General features: G+C 45.9%; 1 protein-coding gene across 5 annotated transcripts in view; it reads right to left on the bottom strand.

The window, feature by feature from the left end:
* Positions 1–796: 796 nt before the first annotated feature.
* mtmr4 (myotubularin related protein 4) overlaps positions 797–24,038 on the bottom strand; it is a 43,624-nt gene continuing 20,382 nt past the window's right edge. For 4 of the 5 annotated variants that reach the window (XM_083695932.1, XM_083695933.1, XM_083695934.1 and 1 more), the window contains 17 exons: positions 20,991–21,080; positions 14,703–14,819; positions 12,564–12,646; positions 11,737–11,903; positions 11,405–11,501; positions 10,469–10,582; positions 10,064–10,263; positions 8,691–8,819; positions 8,354–8,465; positions 7,454–7,649; positions 6,829–7,014; positions 6,390–6,560; positions 5,992–6,146; positions 4,143–5,622; positions 3,407–3,547; positions 3,188–3,276; positions 797–2,816 (listed from right to left, as the gene is read on the bottom strand). In XM_083695932.1, the coding sequence (XP_083552058.1) occupies positions 2,639–2,816; positions 3,188–3,276; positions 3,407–3,547; positions 4,143–5,622; positions 5,992–6,146; positions 6,390–6,560; positions 6,829–7,014; positions 7,454–7,649; positions 8,354–8,465; positions 8,691–8,819; positions 10,064–10,263; positions 10,469–10,582; positions 11,405–11,501; positions 11,737–11,903; positions 12,564–12,646; positions 14,703–14,819; positions 20,991–21,080 (3,705 nt within the window). In that variant the 3' untranslated portion in view covers positions 797–2,638. The remainder of the gene's footprint in view (positions 2,817–3,187; positions 3,277–3,406; positions 3,548–4,142; positions 5,623–5,991; positions 6,147–6,389; positions 6,561–6,828; positions 7,015–7,453; positions 7,650–8,353; positions 8,466–8,690; positions 8,820–10,063; positions 10,264–10,468; positions 10,583–11,404; positions 11,502–11,736; positions 11,904–12,563; positions 12,647–14,702; positions 14,820–20,990; positions 21,081–24,038) is intronic. The other variant, XM_083695931.1, reaches the window with a different exon arrangement.

The raw sequence follows: 24,038 nt of genomic DNA, 5'->3' as shown, positions 1-24,038 counted from the left end.
CCTGGGAGGAGGTTTTAGAGGTGAGAGGAGTCAGACCAGTTTTGAATCACATGCCAAATCACTTCCTTCCTTGGTCCCCAACTGATCCATAGTGAACTCTAAAAGGTGAGCCTAGTGTGGGGAAGTCTGGAGATAAGACATTTTAGACCTATGTGGATTATTCTTAATGTTGTGAAAGGTTGAGATAGATAGCATTTGTTTGTTCAAGCTCTATTTCAAATCACTAACACAACAAATACGTATTGTATAGTAAGAGCATAACTTAAAGAAATATTATATGAGGTAGCTAACAGTCTGTATGTGATGTTGAATGCACAGTTGTGATAAATTGTGTGGGCTTTATTGTGCCAATATGCATCCAGATAAGATTTCCAATGCAAACAGCACCATCTGGTGGGAATATGAAAAGAACAGTAAGAAATTTCTCAGTAGGATGTGTCCACATGAAGTAAGGGTTAGAGTTAGGATTTGAGGAAAACCACTAATTAGTTGAATTAATGTAGAAATTAAGCAAGAAATAAACCATCCAATTAATAATTACTTCATATAGGAGGATGACCAGATCAGCTTTTATGTCTGTTTGCCTACCTCTTGCACTAGATGTTTACTATTATTTTGGTGGCATCATGTCTATTACCTTCAGAATCAAATATGTTTATTTTCAGACACGACCACACTATTTTTCGTTGCGAGGGCACCTCCTGTTGGACTCCTCCTCTCAGACAGAGAACAAATGTACTGTATTTAAAGCACAAAAAGAATGATAGACAAAATGGAGATGGTAAGCAAGTTCATGATATAGATTATCTTTTATTTTAACCCATGGGATTTAACTTTTACAGTGCATTTCTTTACAACAATTATTCACTAAGTGACAGGTTTTAGCCACTAGTACAGATCAGATAACTATGTATATATTACATTTCTGGGTTCCTTTTTAAGATTTTGCCTTCAGCAACACTGTGTGAAAGACTCCGTGTTAGGCAATGGATAACCATACAGGCTCACTAATTAATTTAAATCTTCCGTTCATCCATTTAACACATCAGCCTCATTATCTAACAGAAAATTCCCTGTTGATCTTTAGTCATTTTCATGTTGTTAAGCAGCTAGCTATCTGTACCATACCAAGCAGTGGCCAATTAGTAACCTGCTGTAGTCCATGAGAAAAAGGCTTAAAAAAGACCCAAAAAAATATGGCACTAATTGTCTCAAGGAACACCATTAGACAAAACATATACCTTTTGCAATAGAACAATTTGTGGGAACCACAACCAAACTCCCCTAAGTACAGGAAAGAAAGAAATTCATAGCACGTTTGTCCTGTCTCGAGTCTTTAATGCCAGGTAACATTCTGGGACGGGGACCTGACAAGGATTGAGCAGTAAAAGCAGAACAGTGTTACTGTACATTTTCATCGAGCCCCTCATGGATTCCCTGCAGAAATACCCTATCAGCATCCTTCCCTCCTATCATCTAACCCTCAGTACTTTAAAGTGACCTTTCATTGTAAGTCATATAACAACATTGCAGAAACCCCTCACTGTTTGGGAGGATGGCAACAGCTTGCCTTGTTTTGAATGCTTTAGCTGTCTTTTTAACACTCTTCTGATCAGGTGCATATATCATTGATAATATTAAACTGTTTTAAACTTCTGTCCACACAGACTCTTCCAATTTCATAAGGTTGCGACATGGCTATACTTGAGCATAGCATTGATGAAGACAGAACCACATTAACTGTGCATAATATTTTTTTCAAAACACATTGCAGGAATGAACAAGTACACAACCCACCAAATGCACATGAACATAAACAATGTCAGTCTTCCAGTTACTCCACTTGCCCATTTCAAAACATTACATTCAAGCTCCACAAAAAGATACAACAGCAAGTAAACAGCAGATTTCTCCCTTTCACTCAAGTTTGGTCTCAAATTCCCTCAAATACACAACAGCTTGTAGTGCACAAAATAATAAGAATACAAAATTAGACTTTTAAATACTGTAGCAGCATTTTTCTTTTAATGTTGTAAGCCTCCAGTATAACAGGTAAAGGCTTTGGAGTCCCCAACACTTGGGAGGGTAAAAGATTGTCCTCTGAGGTGTGTGTGTGTGTGTGTGTGTGTGTGTGTGTATTTGGGGGAGGTATGGGGTGGGATGGTGAGAGACAGGGATGCACTATTTTGGGATGGACAGGTTTGAGATGAAGGCCCTCCCTGTGGTTAGAGGAGCAGGGAGGGTGTCTAGAACAGGGCACCACTAGAGGACACAGCCTCGGGGGCAGCAGGACGCTGCAGCCTTCCAGGCTGGAAATGTGTTCGACCAAAGGGGGTTCACTCAGTGGGATAACCTCCATTACTGCTACTCCTCCACCTCCCTCTCCAACCTCACTCAGTTCACTGCCATCCCCCTCTCCTCTCCTCCACACCTCAGTCAGTTAAGTCTTTCTCAGTGGCAGTGCACATCACTCCCAAGCTTTGCCTCCCACAGAGTCCTCCTTCTCTTCACCCACGGCCAAGACCAGAGCAGGTTGGGGTGGTGGGGGGACGCTGGGCTCATCTGTCCAAAGCGTCAGAGCTGATCGAGGACGGGCCGTACCGAGCCAGGCCAGGCTGGGCCACACTGCGGGGCTCTCTCAGCTGGAGGCGGTGGCAATGGGCTTCTTGAGCTGCTGGCTGCGGATCTCGCGAGTACGGGACTCCAGGAGCAGGTCGTGGCAGGTGTTACACACCAGCACTGCGTCATACAGCTGCTGGTCTGGGATGGGCAGCTTCAGGTGACAGCAGTCTTTACAGAACACGTTGCCACAGTTCCTGAGGAGGTGAGCACAGAGTTAAGAACTAGATATGATATAACATATTACATACACTCACCAAACACTTTATTAGGAACACCTGTACACCTTCTCATGGTGGAGGTGGTGTAATGATGTGGGGAATGTTTTAATTTTTTATTATATATATATATATATATATATATATAGGGACTGTCCAACAGCTAAGTCTTTTCATCTCATAATCTTGATACTGTAGGTGTGGTATAAAATCTGGTGTACACTGAATGTAGTTATACAGGTATTATCCTAAACTTTTCATGGCCATGTTTCCTACATCTGATCCTGTACTTCTTGATTAATGCTAACATTAGTGATCAAAGGTCTAAGGTAACAATGACTGGGCCCCACCTGCAGTGATGACGTCGCTTGGCCATCCAGAACTCAGAGTCACAGTTGAAACAATGGGAGGCCATGTGGTCGGGCACCCACCTTGTGACCTGCAGACACACACACGGACACACACACACACACATTAGAGCAGTGTGTGAGGCACGGAGCTGGGCCAGGAAGGTCAGTGGGAGAGGAGAAGGCTGTATAGGGGATTAGAAGAAGCAGAGAGAGAGAAACCTGAAGCAGACTATGAGGGAGGCTGCTGACCTCTGTGTCCTTCCGCTCCACCCTGTCCCAGCTGCCCTCAGAGAAGCGGTCCTCACTGTGATCCGACAGAGAGTCCTCCTCATCACTGTCATCCGACTCCCGCAGACATGTCTGAGACACAGGAGACAGAGGTCAGTAAGATGGTGAGGGAGAGAAAGCTTGGTCTAAGGCATGCATGTCCTTCCAAAACAACCAGATTGCGCAGGGGCAGTATTAAAAGAAAATGTAACTGATTGTCACCACGACTCAACATTAACTTGGTTAATGGTGGTCTTTGTTGCCAAAATGCTATAAAATTTGAGCAAATAAGCAAGAAAATTACCTTTTATCCAGGAAGTAATATGTCCTATGATCAACTCCTATAACTACCATAGTGCTTTGTGCCTCCCAGCCAGGCACGTTAGTAAACACAAGTGATGGATGTATGCGCCATTGTGGTGCTTATGAATGTAAACAAACCAGCCAGTAGCTAATTCGGATGCAATTATCCCTAAATAACTCACTCAGGGTAAAATCCTCAAATCTAGCGATACCTAGCTTTTGATCGACAGAACACATTTGGAAGCTGTTTTCACATGCCCACAAGTTCGTAAGGTGATCTGGACAACGTTTTTGGAGGTAAACATTTTTAAGTAAAATAAATAATAATAATAATAATAATTTGGTGAAGTGTCCCTTTAAAAGTCTACTCATAAGAGCTACTTACAATGTCGTCCTCATAGTCGACGTCAGGCTCGGAGGGCGGCGTGCCATACTGTTTACTCTCCAGCCTCATCTGCAGCTGACGCACCTGCCGACGCAGCACCTCCACCTCCTGCTTGTAGCCCGCTTCGATCTGACGCAGCCGCTGCTGCACCGCGTCCATGGGCACCGGTAGCCCGTCATCATCCAGGTAGGCAGGGGCCTGGGGGGGAGGTGGCGAGCCTGAGGAGGAGGGTGAGGCTGGGAGGAGCTGACGACCTACGGTGGAGGGGGCCGTAGGGCCACAGATAGCGGCATAGCCTGAGCTCTTGACTGCCGAGAGCCAGCCTGATTGGACGGGGCTGCCCGGGGCGCAGACGCCCTCCCTGCGGCAGCACTGCCCCCCGTTGGGCACAGCCATGCCCTGGGCACGTAGTAGTTTCCCGGCCAGGCGGCGGCTCTGGTATGCGGTAGGCTGCAGGGCCCGGCAGAGCCCAGAGTGACTGGCGGTGCTGCAGGCTGACTGGACAAGGCCCTGGACACTCTCCCAGTGGGACCCCAGCAGGGACAGCTCACTCAGCTGACTTTGGGAGATCAGACACCGTGCTGCCTGGCCACAGTCAACAGCGGGTGCTGCCTTCACTGCGGCTGCTGGCACTACTGCATGCTCTCTTACGGGAACCAGCTCACCTCCCTTCAACTGTTCTGTACTCCTCTCCTCTCTGTCCTCCTGGTGATGGGCCTGGGGATGGAACTCTGGCTGGGCCCGGGGATGGAACTCAGGCTGCTCCTGGGGCTGGCCCAAGCCCTCTCTCCTGCTGGGGGGTAGAGCTGGTGGGGACTCAGCCTCGTCTGTCAGTGTCTCGGTGGACTCCTCCATGGGGAGCAGGGGGATCAGCTGCTTGAGGGCAAGCAGCTCTGCAGATGCAGAGGGGTCATTGATGTGGACGTTCAGGGGCCCATTCTGACTTGGTGCTGTTAGTGGGCCGTTACAGGCAGGTGGTGTGCATGGGTCTGCTGCACATGTAGGGGAGGAAGTGACATCAGCAGTCCTGGAGTGTCTCTCAGCCTCCTGTGGTGGGGGTGGAAGTGGGGGGCTGAAGGTCTGAGGCAGGGCCTGGTGGAGGATGGGTGTGGGGAGGGGCAGGTGGAGGCCATGCTCTAGGGGAAGTGGGAGGGGCATGGAGGGCAAGGGCTGAGTGGTGAGACAGGTTTCCTCCCTCGACTCCTCACAGCTCTCTTCACTGGGCTCCGCCTCCAGGGGTGTGGTAGGAGGAGTCTGAATGATAGGCTCTACCTCTGAGTCATCACTGTCCAGTCCTGTGTCAGGTGTGACCTCCTCAGGGCTGTCGGCAGTGGCCCCTCCCATTGTGACCATGGGCTCCAGGGCTGGCCGTCCCTCCTGGCAGTGCTTGTTGAGGTTGGGGTCGCTGGATGTTCTGGTGAGAGCCACTCCGTTCTCACAGGCTGACACCAGGTTGTCCATGGAGCGAGTCTTAGGAAGCCTATAAAGAGAAGAAACAGTGATCTGGTGTTATTCAAGCTATAGTTGTGGAGCTTCCCTCCTGCACCACTAGAGGGCAGGTTGAATCTGGATACAGTGAGCCTCCTGCAGTTGCCACCATCAGCCTGCAGCCTGCTTGTTTCTGACATTACGGTGTGCAAATGTCCACCAATGCCTCAAGTAAGTTTGAAGAAATGGACTGGAAGGACAGAGAGCTCATAGGAAGCAGGACAACGATATGAAACAATAGGAGAACAAAAGGAATAGTTCTGCACTGTACTTTGACATAGGCATAGACAGACAGAGCTAGGAGATTGACTGTGTGTGTGTGTGTGTGTGTGTGTGTGTGTGTGTGTGTGCGCGCGCCCACCTGTCGAGGGAGCGGGAGGTGAGCTCATCTCCCTGGGTGCTGGGGGACAGGTAGAGCTCCATGGCGTCCTCGGCGGCCGTGCAGGGGGAGGAGGAGGGCAGGTAGACGGCTGTCCACAGCTGCAGGGCTCGTGTGTGACACACTGGCTGCAGCACCTGGCAGGGGACAGGGATGAGGCGCATTGGGGAGGTCAACATCCTGCCATCATTACTGGGATATTGATACACAAAACATATTGTCCCCAATATGCATGAACAACTGGCGTGAAAATAGTTTCCTGCCCTTTAGATTCTTCTCTGTTTGGGAGTGCTACTGTGATAGTCCACACTTGATACCCCGACATCTACAAGGGAAATCACATCAACACAGACGAGAGGAGAGGCGATAGTTGTGGTTACCATGTCATGGCAGGGGATGTAGAGGAAGTTCTGGAAGTTCTTGTTCCCCATACGGAGCAGAGACCAGACAGAGCAGGTGCGCTTGTAGATGTTGCGGGCCTCTCTCTCCCGAGCATTGTTACACAGGAACGTGCCGTACAGACACGAGTATGTGTGCTGCACCAGCTTCACCTGGGTCAGAGGAGCACAAGAATACACACACAATAAGGCCTTTACAAGGGCATGGATATCACATTCCTTACATACAATGTATTCCTGCATTCCATTCCCCATGAAATGTCATAATACAGACTACAGAGGTTACTGTTTAATATGTATTTTGAATGTCTAGCCTTAATAATCTTTCGGTCTCAGCAACAGAAGAGACGCAAAAAGCACCAGACTTTGAGAGAGAAAGAGAGAAGAAAGATAAGGAGGGGTATAAAGATAGGCCACGCACCAGGAAGGCTTCATTGAACTCAAAGAGGCAGGGGAACTGTTTGAGCAGCTGGTGCACACAGTCCAACCACTGCAGGAAGACAGGGCACTGCTCGCTCACGTCGTCAGCATTCTCTTGGTGACCACAGCGGTCCCCAAACTTATGACCGTAGTCCAACCACTCAGTCTCCACCAGCACCTGGAAACCCTGTGAATGGGACAATCACATTATTTTTCAATTCTAAATTCAAAATGTGTATAATATCCATAAATAAATGTTTAATGTGGGTAGATTTTGGCATTGTTGGGTAAATCAGTAAATCTTACCAGCCACTTTGGAGGTTCGCGAATACTATGCTTCAATTTAAAAATGATGGTGCAATACAGAGATAGGCGCAAAACGTAAAGCCTACAGGAGGTTTGTTCTGTGCAGGGAGTAATTTTCAATGTGTGAGGATCATACTAATGTTTGTTTTTTTATCGTTGCCTTAATGTTGGTTTGAAAAAAAATGTGTCTTCTAAAAAAATCTGAGTGGCTGGTGAGTTCTCATCCACCAGACACCTTGGCTGGTAGACCAAAAAGTTAATTATATGGCCTGAAAATAACAATTGCAAATAGAGTAAGAGATGCATCCAGTTGTGTGTACCTCCAGCGTCCTGTAGAAGGGGTCCAATAGGACTTTAGCCAGGGCCACAATCTGGGGGGTACGGTCCCACCCATCAGAACAATGCACCAAGACTGGACGGCCCTCCCTCTCCACCGCAGAGCATACCAGAGTGGCTGCCTTCAACATGACGGACAGGTGCTGAAGCCAACGAGTGCTCTCAAGTGCAGAGAGCCAACTGTGAAACCACAAAGAGCAGAAACCATCAGAATCAGTCTAGAATGCACCAGAAACCTACGCCTACCACACCTACGACGTAACCCCACACCCAAGACACTTGAGCAGATCTGGATTAAGCAATATGGTAGCTCCACCTTGCCCTCTAATTGGATAGGTGGACCCTTAACTCAACACACCTAATTCATCTTATCAAAGTCTTGATAATTAGTAAATAGATTTAATAAGGTGTGTTAGTGCTATGCTAGGACAAAAGTCTGTAGACACTGCAGGACCAGGTTTGAAGAACATACAGGGTCTAGGGTGCAGGGACTTGTTTACAGTCTTGAGAAGGCCTGGTGAAGGTGACAGGATTACCCTCGGGCAATGAACCCTAAGGACAGGATACCCTGACCTACATCCCATTATTAGGTGGGTCATCATTACAGCCACTTTTAGAATACCAGGAAAAACACAACCCCCAAATAGCTCTGTGTGCATGTGATGACACTGATTCCAGCTTAAGTTGGGGCATGCTGTGTACACGCGCAGACAGACACATACACATACACACTGTTCAGACAGACAGCTGGCCAGTCTAGCAGGAATGGGGCTGGATTGTGGCTGCATTCCCTTCTCCCTGTGGTGTAGCCTTACTGAGGCCTGGAGGGGGGGATAAAGGAGGGGAGGAGGTGGAGCTGGGAAAGGTCAGACAGATCTACTTACTTTCCTGGGTCGGGGATCTGGCTGCAGACAGCACGCAGGGACTGGAAGCTGTTCCTGATGGAGTGGATGTTGGCCATGCCCATGAACATCACCTCACAGTTGGGGTAATACTCTGTAAAACACACACACACACCTTGTTATCTTTTATCAAATCTTGCTCTTCTTATCTGTCGAGGAATAGACAACTGGTGATTTGACTAAACTTCTGAGGTAAAGTTGTCAGTCTAATCAAGATAAATCTAGGTGGCTGTTGACAGGAGATCCCACAGAGAGAGTGGGCTGGCCATGTCAGAGACCAGGTGGGGGATAGGAGGGGTGGGTTCAGGGGAGTACTTACCTTCACATTCACAGCCCCCACCCTTGGCACGATTGGCCACTGCAGCGGTGTAAGAGCGGGCATCCAGGATCAGCAGCTTCTGTGGCGCAGCGTTGGCATCAGGGCCTGGGCAACCTGTCAGAGAGGAGTCTGAGGAGAGGCAGAGGAGAGAGAGTGGGGGGGGGTGGGCAGGCAGAGAGAATGGGTGATGGAGGGGACATGTAGAGAGAATGAAAAATGGAAAGGTGGATGGAAAGAGAGAGAGGGATACATGGGGACAGGTAGAGAAAAGTAGATAGAGGGGGAAAGAGAGAGGGACGGGGGATAAACAGAGCAGGGTTAGGAACATGATCGATAGCTCTGGCTCAGCTCGTCCCCTAGAGAAAATCAATAGCTCCACCTGATGACCACTGCAGCACCGCTCAGCACCACGACAACACTGCTAGGGGACAACGCCACTAGTCCCATCATGCCACTCCCACTCAACTCAATCAATGTCCTGCCATTTAGAGAGCCAATTCCCAGCATGTCATCCAGCTAAAGTCATGGAAATTCTTAGTGTTGTTTGAAAAGAGGTGTTCCCTCTCTTTCACAGGTCCCGACTGTTGCTGGTGACTTCAGCTTTGTGTTCAGTTTATAGAAGCGGTTTATAGAACAGAGCTCAAAGCTGAGAGCTGCAACTGAACACTAGCCAAACTCCTGTCCAGACTGTGTAGCTTGTTACAGAAGTGTTGAAACAGAAACTTGGGAGAGTAGACAGTACGTAGCCAACCATTGTACTCCCATCTGCATTCATGTCACAGTCACTTACACATAAAGAGAGCGGAAGAGACAGAGAAAGGGATGCTCACTCCCAAAACAGGCCCCATAATCTTGGCCACCAACATGTAAACAAGGCAACAAACAAAAAAGTCACAGCCATTTTACCCTAATGCATCCGGTCCTCATTGGTGACAATTTATCCTCTGTCCTGCCCTGATGCATGTGGACGAGTGTGTGTGCGCATGTGAATGAAGACATAATTGCACGCATAACTAAAAATTAATGTATTAATTGAGACTGGCATATTCCCAGACACTTATGTTTAGTGAGATGTCTTCATTGTCTGTTATGGTAGTTCTCATGAATTTAATTGGGGTCCAGTTGGGATGGGGGAAAAAAATTAATGAGCTAAATCTGCTGCAGTGAGGGAAGGTACACAAGTTCTGCCTCTCACGCCTACTTGGTTCAAAAGACATGGGTAGAACATATACAATTAGTGCCATGAGACTTCCCACAGACAGGTCACAGAGCAAGTTCCCTTTATACTTCACTGGGACAGTAAACGAGAGTCTCAGTCAACTGACCTGGTAAATAATAGGATAAAAGGAATAGGAGTTCAATGTTAGCCTTACCGAAGTCGCTGTCGGAGCCGTCTGGGCCGTCACCGCGTGGCCGGCAGGCCAGGGCTCCACAGGTGACTCTGACCCCAGGGTCCATCAGACAGGCCTTGGCGATGGAGGTGACCAGGTACTCGTCCTCTGTGTTCCTCCAGCCCCACCAGCTGATCTCAGGCTGGCTGCAGCGTGCTATCACAGCCCCATTCCTTTGGTGCCTGTACCGTACAGGCAGAGAGGCACACACAACATTGAGAGTACAATCAACGGGGATGTTAGAATAGGCAAACAACAGGAGATAGGAATACACACTGCCTTTGAGTATTGTGAACTGATTGTATTCTGCGTGCGTGTGTGTGTGTGTATGTATGTATGTATGCATGTATGTATGTATGTATGCATGCATGCATGTGTCTCCTGTACCTGTAGACCACAACAGGGATCCTCTTCCAGGACCGGAAGGATCCCACGCTCTCCAGCTCCTTGTCGGTGATCCACACTGGAACCAGCAGCTTCTGGGGATAACTGGCGCACAGCCTGGGGAGGGGACAGGTGAGGAGTTAGCTATACATTACAGTGCTGACTGCCTACAGTACATAATCCACACTATAAAAGAGGAGAGGGGGAATGTATTTCACTACTGCCAGTGACAGACATGAGAGTCTCTAAAAGCTTTGGGACAGAGGAAACATTCACAGTAAAGCAAGGTTCATTATTATGGCAGTACATTAGTACTGTCTGCAGCTATAAGGGTGAGTGTGTTCGTGAGAGGGGCTTTCATTTGGCAGATAGAACATCCAAAGTAAGATAAATGTCTTGGCCGTGCATATGTGTGAGGCATGGAGTCCAGCAGGTTCTGGCCTGCTTTAATTACCCAGCTATCCTGTGTGTCCGTCACCCTCAGCATGGCCAATCCAGAACGGACTGCCCCCTTACTGCCTGATTTATTTACCCAGATGACAAGGGCCTGACACACAGGTACAAGCACCTTTATAGTTTGTGGGAGTGGTGTGCAGGTGTATGTATGTGTGCTTGTGCGAGAGCTGTCAAGTGTGTCGATAAAGAATAGCCCTGACAGAGTCCTTTTGTCTGAGAATAAGGGAGGGTCACACACACATGCATGCCCTCAGTGATATGACAGTGACTCTACTCCCTGTTCAATTCCAGCCATCTCTTGTTCAGACCTGTCACACACAGATGATCAAGAGCCGAGTACAGAGAGACTGACTGCCTCAAAATGCTCTTTGAAATAGCTGAGTCACTCTCTATCCAGCCTGAGACTGGAGCTATCTGCATGGGGAGAGGGGACTGGCTCGGGATGAGGGTGTCTGTATGTGAGAGAGAGAGAGAGATGCATACTTGTAGTTGCTGTTGATGTCTGACACTCTCCACGCATTCTGCATGTCAAAGCCCATCCTCCGCACCTCCATCTCCAGCCTCTGACGAACATGATCACCTAAAAGGCAGAGAGAAAGGAGAGAGAGAGAGAGAGAGTAAGAGACAGAAGAGAGGATGATCTGAAATGAACAAAATGACGAGCCCTTCATGCCTTCATGTCTCATATATGCTTGAGATACATCCCCACTGCATGCATGCCATTCCCAAGCCCTCTGTGTACATGTACAGTATGCATGTCTGGTCTACTCTGTATGAATATGTATATAAGTGTGTGTGTGTGTTCGTGGGCTGACCAGGGCGGCACAGGTGCACATGCTGGTCTTCATCGTCGGCGCTGCCCCCCAGGCACCAGGCGTGGTAGGCTAGAGCAAAAAGGTCCTCCTGCCGCGACGGGTGGGCTATGGCCCGGTTCAGACGCTTCAGCCACTCCTGGCACTGCTTGAACGTGGAGAAGTGGCATCTGAGGAAACACACAAACAAACAGAATGGAAGGGAATGTACTTAAGTGTTTAAACTGAAGATAATAAAGTGGGGGGTGGTGAGAGAGAATATCCTGTAATGAATTCTCAATTTCTCTCCTTTTAACTACTCAAACGAGGTGATAATGCATAATGCATATGGTCCAGTCTGCTACTGTTGATATAAAGCAATCATAATCAAAGACATGGGAACACTTCAGATGTCTGAGCGAGGACGCCAGAGGTTGTCACAGCCAGAACTCGTTGTCACAGCCCTTTGCATTTCCCTGCAACTTTGTTTTCTTGAAACTAAAATGACCTTAAGCCAACTTCATGACATCTCTTTTCCACCTCACCCCAGCAACAATGGAGCCATTTTTCCAACAATTTCCCAGCAGCAAAAACACTATGGTGCATCTTTAATACTAGAATGCTAGCATTATGCCTTCTTGCTGTGGACTACTGTATACATTCCTCAAAATGTCATGATGCTGACCCTACGCAATCTTTAATAATATGTAGACCAATGTATCAAAACAGTATAATTATTCATACAATTATAAATCCACTTTGGTCAAGTTCACATCATATCAATGTGTTTATTGTTGTGTGATGATAATAGCACGTCAGTGTGTGGCAGGTTCAGTAGGTTCTCTCTTTACCTGACGACTTTGGAGTCCTTGCAGATGATGTGAAGCTGGAACATGTCTCTGCTCTCCACACTCTCAATCAGCCTGAGAGGCACCTGTAGGGGGAGACAGAGAGGGGGCACCAAGTCAGACAGGGAACCTCGGTCTAGACAGCACACCACCTACAGCTTCCTATCCCCATGCCTAGGGTACAGTAAGTAGACTGCAGGCAACATAAGGAAAACAGTTTCACACAGCAAAAGGTACAAGAAAGCTGACACTCATGGTAGACTTACCTTCTGTGGGGGTTGTTTGCCCCTTCATACCTCTGTTAGGTATTAATAGAAATATTCCACAGCAATGCCTACATTGAGTTTGTTACTCATAATCAACACCATCAATTACATGTCATAAAAAAAATTACCAAGTAGCAGGTTATTACATTGTCAATTCACTAGTCTCCTTTAATTTAGGAACAAGTCAAGACCTATCCAAGTCTATGGAAGCCCAAGCTTGCCATACAGCACATCTCATTCACACAAACATCAATTACTATACACCATAAACAAACTTTGGCACCTACACACAATGACTCAGCAGCACTATAGGCCAAGCTGTGTAGTCTGCAGTGCAATCTATTCTTGAATGTTCAGTCACTCTCTCATGCTGAGCCCACTGGTGTTCAGCAGCTCCAGCTCTGTTATTGTGGACAGGGGTGTTAATGAGGTCACTCCAAACTAAACAGTTATACAATTGCCAATGAGGCTTGGCCTTTCATTTGAGCTAACCATTCAGCATCAGCACAGACTGTGGGTCATCTGACTCAGTATTGAACAACCGTTTCATGCCATATACTTCAGACAAGCTTTGTGTCTTAAAGCGCACTAAGTGGCCCAATAAATCCAAGAGGCGTTTTCAATTCAACCTCTGCAATACAGCCTGGAGCTTCACTTAGGGCATTCAATATTCTATGTGGGCAGATTCTGAAAAATGTAAAAACAGAGATAGCCTCCAAATTGAAAGTTAAATTACAATTTGTCCTCAGTGCACTTTAATCCAGGAGCAGTCTGTACAGAGGTTGAATGACAGAGCTGTCTAGACTGGAGGGAGCAGGAGGGGGTTGTCACATGGTACTCACAGAAATCTCATTGTCCACACCTGGGTAGGTCTACAACACAGTGACACCAGGGAACAGAGAAAGGAGGGGCACAAGACAGGGGAGGAAATGGAAAAAAAAAAAACGATTAAACTAAAAACAAAAGGAAGTGAAGGGTTAAATGGAGAGCTAACATCAAGAGTGGAAGATAAACTCAGGCAGAGCAGATAGCAGAGAGTGCTACATTTGCACACCACCAAGCTCAGAGGAAATGACGGCAAAAAAGACAAACATAAAGGAGAGTAAAGAGAAGACAGCTTCACAGCAGGGGAATATGGCTGAGGGAGGAAGTACGTTCATCTGTGCCTCAGAGGTCAGTGCAGGACTCAGTGGTGCACAACGTCAATCCTACATGAGCTGATTCCTTGAAATGTTGTAATACAGAAATCCTCCACAAAAACCTCTTGTACTTGATGCCCTAACTAACACCCCACCGGTAAACAAAGAGTAAAGGTGAAAGGGATCAAACATTTTGAAAATCAGCAGAAACTCAGTGCAGATGTGTGTTCTTTTTAGCAGAGCCCTGCTAGATGGCTGGAGTTCTGGGAGAATTTCATTGCCAGTGAATGCAAACAATCATGCTGTTTGTATTTCAGCAAGGTCTGACGTCAGTAGGAGAGGGCCGCTGGATGCAAACGCCAGCGCGGACTGGGCCTCTGAAACCCAGAGGTCACGTTAAAAACACTCCTGCCTGTGAGATCAGAGGCAGCGCCGCCCTGCACAGTGCCAGCTTAGAGCCAGTGAGGAGACCAAGAGGCTGGGAAAGGCCTTAGCCTACTGCAAACATTAGGATTCACAACAAATATTAGGATTATTTGCCTTATAAGCAGCATGACATGTTGTATACAATTTATATGGGGTACGGGAAAAGATTCTCAATCTAACAAGCATAGCCTCCCTCTCATGCTATAGGCTCCCTTCACGGCATCCTCAGCCCTCTGTTCTGTTCTGGTACCACTTGGACTGAATCGAGGCATGACTACCCATGTTGATTTTTCCAGACTCCTGACTCTTACATTGATGATGGACTCCTTGAACTTGATGTGGAGCCTGTAGTTTGAGATGGCGATGATGGCGTCATCGGCTCGGCCGAGATACTCCACCCCTTCCCCCTGAAGCGCTGGGAACGGCACCTGGGGGGAAACAAACACCAACACAAGGTTACAAAAACATCAATAGACAATGTTAAAGACATCAACACTAGTCTTGGTGATGAATAGTGTTCATGGTCTATTATGCATTTCCTCCATGGGTATTAGTCTTAGTATGATTGTGGACTGATCTGGTGGTCCCTGTATCATTTGTAATGCAATTTCTGAAGACAGGCTCTCAGTGTCGTCTAAACTGGATTTATGCACGCTATTGAGGAGATACAACACCAAGCTCTGCTTAAACTCAGAGAAGGAACATCTTAACTGGGCATGATTATCCCCAAATCAAGTCTTCATGGGTTCACTACTGGAGTAGGTATGGGGTTTTGTAAGTCTTTAGCCCAGTGTTACATTTGAATCTGCTAGTGTTCCAGGTGCTTGGGCTGGGGTTGGGGTCTGTTCTGGTACACAGGACCCCATGGGGTGGAGAGCCTGTCTGAAAACCCCACTACAAACAGAGACCTCACTGAGCAACTGTCTGTGCTGTGTCCAGACACTCTAGTACTCAAATCTGAAGTTGGCCTCACAACAATGAATGGAGGCAAAATTTGGACAATGGGAGGTAAATAAGATGTGCTTGTGGCTGTCCAATTAGCACATGGCCGTAGCATAAAAGGATCTCTGTGAGCGTGAGCTTGTGGTTGAGCCTGAGTGAGCAGGCGGGTGGGCGGGCAGGGAAAGAGGGTGTCTACATGGCTGATGGTACCGTGATGGCTTTGGAACTGTCCATTAACATTCCTGCTGCGTGCCCATTTTATTGGAGCCGCAGCACGGCCCAGGCTCCAGGACAAGACCCCTGCATTAAGATAATTGGTTCCCATCAGAGGATAATAGAACACATTTTTCATCTCATTTTGAAGCAGTGCATTAGCTGCTTTAAAACTCAACCAGGTGGAGAGAGACACAGAGCCGCTGATGCCAACGTCTAAATGATGCCTCAAGTCATCTAAAAATGGGAACACATTAACAAGGCAAAGCCAAACAAACATTAACCCTCACTATGTTTAATCCATCTCTTTAAACTCAATGAACGCAATTCAATGTTCTACAGCACTTCAGGGGTTTAATAGTGAGAGTTTAATAGTGACAAATGCTATGTTCCTTATTTCATTGAACTGGCAAGTTACGTTATGGTGATGGATGTTTAACAATGGAGTCTGAATGGGATGAAATTGTGTGGAGAAATAAAAATAATTTTCCGCTGCCTGGGACAAAGCTCTTCTCTTGTTGGCTGGTGATGAGGGCAGTAATGCATAATGGGAGAGGTATTATCAATTTCTAATGTCGGGAAAATTGAGAAACATCATGTCTAACCATTTCTCTCTCTGAGCAGAACATTAAGTGATCCATGAGTGGCTTTGTCCTTCTCAGAACTTCTGTGACGTTGTGAACCAGCGTCTTCTTGGCGAGCAAAAAATGGTTGTGTTATGCTGTGAGCAGTCATTAGAGACAATGAGTACATTACAATCATTCTATTTTTGATGCGCATACTGTACCACAGTGTTGCCTGGAGACCACATAACACTGCATTGGCTCATCACACATTATGTGCTGAGTCATTCTAAGATCAGGACCTATTGGTGCATGAAAACACAGATCAAGCAGGGTAAAGGAGGATTATGATAAGATGTCGGAAAAGCAGCTCGGCTTCAAACAACATAGTTACCCAACACTTGACATGACAGGAAAAACACACAACCAGTAGTGTACAGGAAACAAGTAAACAGCATGAGCATGTGACTGGGGACTGAAAGATAAACATCTACTACTAATATCACTTTGTTCTCATCCACTGAAAATTACTTCAGAACAATTTAACAAAATGGACCTTTAGAAAAAGAACAGGCTCCTTGCAGGCTTCCTAAAGGAATCATCTCACGTTGATCTGGGCCGTTCAGGTGAAATGCTGACTGTGCATCATGGCTGCTGGTGGCCCAGAGCCTCCATTGTGGAGATTAAAACCTCAACTGTGATCACTGCCTCAGCTCACAACATGACTAGCCAGCGCCCAATCTCCTATTCATGTTCCCGCCGCTGCTCATCTTTCACAGAAAGTGGCTTGTTGGCAGGGCATCGCAGGACAGGGTGGGGTGGGGTGCAGCGTGACGAGGGGGTAGGACATGTGGCACTGCAGTTACCATGCTGACCTCCAGTCTGCAGGTGCACTGCACAATATCTGCTCCAGAGGCACCGCCTGCCCTTCCTATAAAGAGGAAAACAATGGTATGTGCTCTGTCCTAACAGTGAGCATTCTCACATAGGTGTTATCCTTCTCCAGGTAGGATGGGGCAGTGAGCAGTGCAATGGTGATCGCATCGTCCGTAGATCTGTTGCTTGCTATGCAAACTGGAGCGTGTCCAGGGTGTCTGGTACTGAGAATGGCACATGTACCTATTAAGTTCTGTTACAGCAGCAGAAGTGAGGCTGCATGCTACTCCACTGTTGAGGGGAATTAACAAGTCCTGCTGAGAGTGTCATAGTTAACATGCTGTGCAGACTTGGAGCTGCATTAAACAAGCTCTGCTTCAAATGTAGGTGTATGACTCACTAGCAGGCAGCTAGCATAGCAGAAGATATTGTGTCACGTTTTCCCTCTACGCAGCCTCTGGCAGTGCACATAAAAATATGGAGAGAGACAGAGAGGGAGAGCAGGGAAAAAGACCAGTGACTAATATTTTCTGACTTGGCTTGTGAGTCGTGACTTCCAGTCCAGGCAGCCTGCTCACACTCCAGAGAGAGAGAGAAAGAGAGAGAGAGAGTAGAGGAGGGGGGTAAGGGTGATGTGCAGCAGTATGTGTCATGAACATGCACACTTGTGCACATGTAGAATACTGTATGGCTGAGACTAGAGGATGACTAATTTGCCTGCAGTAACGTTCAGTTCAGGACATCAGCTGTCAGTGACAAATGCTACGTTCCTTATTTCATTGAACTGGCAAGTAACGTTATGGTGATGGATGTAACTGCAGAGACGCCTAAAAGTAGAAGAGGAGTGTGACTTCTGAATAAAACAAAATGTCTGTTCTGTGGCAGCTGTGGGGAGACACACTCAGGAGTGTGGATCGGCTGAACAAGTACGCTTATAAACATCTTTATTAAGCAAGCCAATTCTCTGTTATAGTCTGTGCTCTCCTGTGGCAGATCTAGAGTCCCTGCCTCTTGGATCATTTAACAAGCCACAAGAGGAGCTGTTACACGAACCTATGATATCCCCTCTGACATTTTGGTCGATAATGGACATTGTAAGGCATGCTGGGATCTAGTGACAGGTCATGGCAGGATTAGCCTATGAGGGTGAACCAATGCAATTACCTCAGTCTCTGTAGAGGAGATGTTTTTATCTCACTGAGTTAAGAGTACGTGAGCAAGTTTCTATTCCTCATTGGTGTGCCAATTAAAATGTGGAACATTCAAAGCTAGACTCAGCTTGCGTTTTAAAGGATACCATGCCCTCATTACAATGGAAAACAAGTAGTTGTTGTCCCCACGAATGATGTAGCACCCCTCCTTGTGTGAATTAGTGACAATTATTCAGAAGTATGACTGAAAAGTTACCGGAATGTGTTGTGCTTATTTGATTCATTAGTCGTCTTCTTCTTACAGTTTATTTGAAGGCAGTCCACGGACTTGAGGTAGGCTGAAAAGTTACCAGAACTTGCAGTGCGTATTTGATTCATTTGACAGTATTATTTGAACACAGTCAATTGGTCAAAAGGTGCGGTCTGAGGTGTGCTCTCCTCTTTGCACCGTATTATGACGTTTTTAATGATAATAACCCATCACTTTAGCTACACCATCACAACATGAATCGGCGTCACCTCGAAACTCTTAATCTCTATGGCAAGATTCACCCAAGTCAGATTCAGGGCCTATCAGTGTAATTTTGTAAATGCTGCATCTGTATGGCAGGACACATCATTCACCCAATCTTCGTAAAAGTTGTCCAAATGGTGTCGGAGATATAAGCGTGTGACATACGAATGGACAGAGACCGATCCATAGTCCCATAATTTCATTGCGGGGGACAACAACTTCACGCCTTTTCCAAAGAGCAGGAGTATTTTACCATTGTTAAGGATCAAAGGCAGCAGATGAGAGCCTAGAGACTTCATTAAACAAGAATGGTAATACCCAGAACTACACAGGCCCTGTCCACCCTTCTGAAACATACAGGTCATACCAGATACAACAGAAGAAATGATAGGCTAGTAGCCTATTACAATCACACCATGTCTTCTATGTTGGTGGGTAACGCAGGACTGTATGTTTTTTGAAATGACACACGAGTGCTCATTTTATTCAGTGATTACATGAGGCCATAAAACCATCAAGGTGGAAAAGGAGTACATCATAAAATGCTAATGGGGATTTTTCAACACAATCCTACTCAGTAAAGTAAGACAGCCTAAACATTAATGTTTGGTCAGTTTAACAAGCCATCACAGGTTTACATGTATTGCTCTTTTGAAGAGCATTCCCCCATGTCAGGACATTTTGACTGACTACAAGGTCACCATTGTACCATTAGATGAAGTAAACTGAGAAAATGAAACTGCTTCTAACTATCCAGTCCGTGTTTGTTCCTAAAAAATACAATAACATTGCTTGAGTAAGTTTTATAAGCCTCTCTTAGTCCTCTTAGCCTTACTTGACGATTACCAACCCTGTCCTTCACGTTAGGTTGTGGAGCCTCTTGATTGTGCTCATTACATTGATGACTGGTAAGGGTGCCTCACAGCAAGAACAGGGTCTTTAGAGAAGAACACATGGTTGACTGTGTTCCTCAGCTAAAACAAAATAAAATGCTTGTAACGGAAGGATTTCCAGTTGCAAATGACTCCCAAGGTGCTCCTTAGAAAATCACCAGTGCTTGACCATGTGACAGTAGGATCTAATAAACCTGATTTAATATTCCCAAGGATTTCAAGTTGTGCTTAATCACAGATGTTAAAAAATACATGCATTGGAGTATAATGTGAATCTCATGTCAACAGATTTCCCTCATAATTTCCTCCTCGGTAGAGGGCCTGAAGAACAACAGGACCCATCCATCTGAGGAGAGAGCTAATCTACTGTGTATGCATCAATCAGCATGAGGCAGGCGGTGATAACATGAAAGCCCAATAAAGAGGCCTGACCCATAGCCTTTCTCAAATTAATTAAGCTGTTTCATACATCTTGAGACAAGAACTTGAACAAAACCTTTTAACTTCCTTCCTTCATTCAAAATTGGTATTTTGTCCTTTCTGAAGGTCTAAATGTGGTGGTGTAGCAATTCAGGAGGCAGCGCCTCAGATCTGATGGTGAACACGCATCACAAGCCTATTACCCCCCTGGTATCTAATTTGCTTTTTCCTGTTTAAAGGTTGACAGGATGGCTGACAATATCGCTTTTCTCACGCAGTGTCATCATCTCTCCTCTCCTCCAGTCTTGTTTCCCTAAGCTTGTGGAGGCCAGATTTCTGCAGTAACACCTTGGCACTCGGGGTGCCACTCAACACAATGGCAGACTTAATTCTCCAGGGAGCTACACTGAAATGCTCTAGTGCTACTCTAAGACCCAGGATTAAAGATGAGTTCATAGACTGGCTAAGCACCACAATTAGACTTTTCACCCAGTCATGGCCACCTAATCCACATCCAGTGTAATTGATTGAGTTCTAATGCCTTCACTGGAGTGAGGCGGGGCTTGCAGGTAACCATCGATCATTGCTCAGTGGGGGAGATGATCCCTACACTCAATCATCATTGGTTTTTCCAAATGATTATGTTTTTCTTTAGAATTGCCCAACAGCTTGACTTCTGACAAAATTCTACAGAAGGCCAATCTTATCTCACACTGTGCTCTCCCCCAGCCATTTCTCTAGAAAACCTTACTTAACAGATTAACTATGTGGAATTCTACCCTTGTGTGGGCTTGTCTAACTGGCCTGGTGGATGTATGTGGGTTAGTGTCCCTGCCAACTAAAACAAGGTCATAAATGTGGAAAACAGAACACTACTGCAGCACACCAATCTAAAATATAAGAATGTTGAGAATGATACTGTAGTGTTGTACAGTAGGTGATGCTATTGCTAGAGTTTGACATCAATGCAAGAATATTCCCCATCTCTGGTAAAAGGGGAGCAGTTGGGCCATGGAGCTGCACTCACCTGAAGGCTCTCGTCCTCCTTCACCAGCTCCTTCTGGGGGAACAGGTCCTTGGCCTGGATGTACTCCAGACTGGGGGGTCCCTCTTCACCCTGTCAGAGAGAAGCACAGGCAGTGAGACCATCATCCCCCTCAACCACTGCACACACTCACAGTACATCACATCCGATCAGAGACATCACAAGAGAGGATGAGCAATCAATCAATCACATACAAAGAGAAAATATGAGTCCTTCTTATGAACCTTTTTCACACTGCATAACTAGTGTAATTCAGCTCAGCACTGGTCAGGGCATGGCCAAGTCTCTGATCAGATCACTAGAGGTAAATGGCACACGCGTGCGCACACACACACACACACAATTGTAGTTTGTCTCTGCTGGGGTACATTTCAGGCCAGGTGGTAATCTGCAGGCATCACATAGTGGATTAAATATTGACCATGAGGGACCTTGTGAAATTCACTGCCGAATTGGAGGCACCCCTGCACACGTCAAACATTTACCCTGCACATGATGCCAGTCCTGTAATCTTTGACGCAGGGTGCCACAGTCTTGAGTAAACAAAGAAGTGAAGACTGGATTGGTCACTGCTGGGCTACAGCACACAGATTAGTTTTAAAAATCTTCTAGATTTAATCAGGGCTGTCGGTAGGTCATTTTCATCTAAGAACATGTTTAAGCAAAGGGGATATGCTCTGAGATTATGTGACAGTTAGGAGGTGCTCGTAAATGTATGAAAACGCATCTGCTTCTCTATAGCTGATGTCAGTATGTCCAGTGTGAGCCTCAGAGTTGCATTTTTAGTCATGTTTAAAGAGCAAGTTGATTGACAAATAGAGCCCTGCATACAGTAAGATACTGTGAGGCCTAAAAGGAAGGTGAAGTGGGGTAGGGCAGGGGTGAATGATGTCCCCCATGGATAATGAACCATTTGGCACGGACATGGACTTTTTAATTCTAAATGTGATGAGCAGATGCTGTGGAAATGGACACTACACGTCAGTCAGAAGTCTAGAAAATTGTGTAGAAATTCCAGAAAATTCCAGAAGTCTAGAAAAAGTGCAGAAATTCCAAACCAGAAACCACACCACAACTACTCACTTCTGCTCAAAAAGGGAATTTCAAGGTATAACTTTACTCAGAATTACTCACAATATTCTATTGTGACCTGTTGTTTGTTTAGATAGGGCATGCTTTCTGTGACTTCCCCCAGACAGCGCTTTAGTCTAAACAGGAACAGCCAGACCAGGATAACTGCTTTTTATTCTCGAAGTCAAAACTTGAGGTCACACAAACAAATCATAGTTAACACCATAATGTTTATTCCTTACAAAGCCATGTTTCTAAGATGGTAAATTGGCCAGCAGATGGCTGGGGCTGTGAGGGGACAGTAGGGAGGAGGTGACCTTGAAAGCAGACAAGTCGTGACAGTCTCAAAGCCTCAGACAATATGCAGCCATATTAGAGAAGTGATTTGGGATTTCACAACTTTAGGTTCAATTACAAATGTCCATTTATACCATCAGAGGGCAAAAATTAGTGGAGGGAAGAGTCACAACTAATGTCCATAACAACAGCTCTTTATCAATGTATTGCACATTTCCAAGGAAATCTTTCCCCTGGAATGACATTTTATCCTTTAGAAAAGCGGGGCAGCCACTGTACCAGGGAGAAGGAGCACAGGCCTATAACCATCTTGTACCAGGGAGAAGGAGCACAGGCCTATAACCATCTTGTAGCAAGTCCATTTAAATCATTTACACAGCAAATCTGTTAGCAATACCTCATCTTATTTTACAACTGTATATGCTGCAGAACTGCTTGGGTTTTGTACTTGGCCATTTATCAGGAAAAACAGAATTACATTTTTCAAGAATAAAATCAATATCTGAGGGAAGAAGCAGAAAAGTGTTTATGCTTGTTTAACAATATTTATTAGAGGATCAATGTATAAAGAAACCATGGAAGGCGTAATTCAATAATATTACTCATTAAATGTGTATGGATGGAGGGAAAACATAAGGCACATTCTAAAAATATGGTGCTAAGAATCAACTATAAATAATAAGTGAAATGCGTCAAAACTCAATGATCTGTATCCATATTGGTGGTTAGATTGAGAGCTAACACACAATGTTCCTCTACTCTGTGGAAGCAGGAGGATCCAGCTATAATCCCCCCCTCTCTCCCTGCCTCGCTCCCTCCTCCCTCCATCCCGGCTGTCTCAGCAGCAGGTGCCCAGCTAGTTCCATCCATCACTGCGGCTACTCAGACACACTGGGGACGAGCAGGCCATCCGTACCACAACCAGACCAGACACTGCCATCGGAGCTCTGAGACACACACTGCAACACTGGCACCTTCACTCAACATGCCGTGTGCCTGCAAGGGGCCTTATATCACACAATAATATAATTACAATGATCTACAATCATGAAGAGGAATTGGATTGTATTAACAAGAACATATCTGATAATAAGATGAAAACTGTTTTTCTGTCCAATACTATTTGACTTATGATAGATTTGTCTGCTGGATTTATAAACTAAATCTAGCAGACACTTTGTATTAGCCATGGGAAACCTAATGTTTGAACATAGACCTCCTCATCTCACTGAGAAGGACATCTACCACACACGAACCCAACAAACAGGATGTTCCAAATCTCCAACGCAATCCACTGATCAAGCTGGCTATAAGACACCCTCTCCTCCCCTCTCTGCCACCAAACTGAGCCCATGAGTTTTGAAGAGCCATAAGATATGACACAAAAGCACTAGGTGTCAACACCTGCCACATTGATATCACATGTAAAAATCTGAATGACTTTGTCAACAAGCAAGGAAAAAATAGGTCACTCCCTCTGGGTAGAGGGGAAGTGAAGGGGTTCAAATGTAGAGTAGTTTGTAAAAGTCCGAACTATCCCCATCTCCCCATTCTCTAACGTCACTGGACACTAGAGCACAACTTACGATGCAGATTTCAATTGCAAATTACCAGGTACTGCATCTATTAAATGTTTAATTTTGCCTAAGGCAGGAGGAGCAA

Source organism: Argentina silus, assembly GCF_951799395.1.
Source record: "Argentina silus genome assembly, chromosome: 2".
NCBI classification, from domain to species: domain Eukaryota; kingdom Metazoa; phylum Chordata; class Actinopteri; order Argentiniformes; family Argentinidae; genus Argentina; species Argentina silus.
Note: the sequence above shows the minus strand (reverse complement) of the source record. Positions and strands in the feature narration are given on the sequence as shown.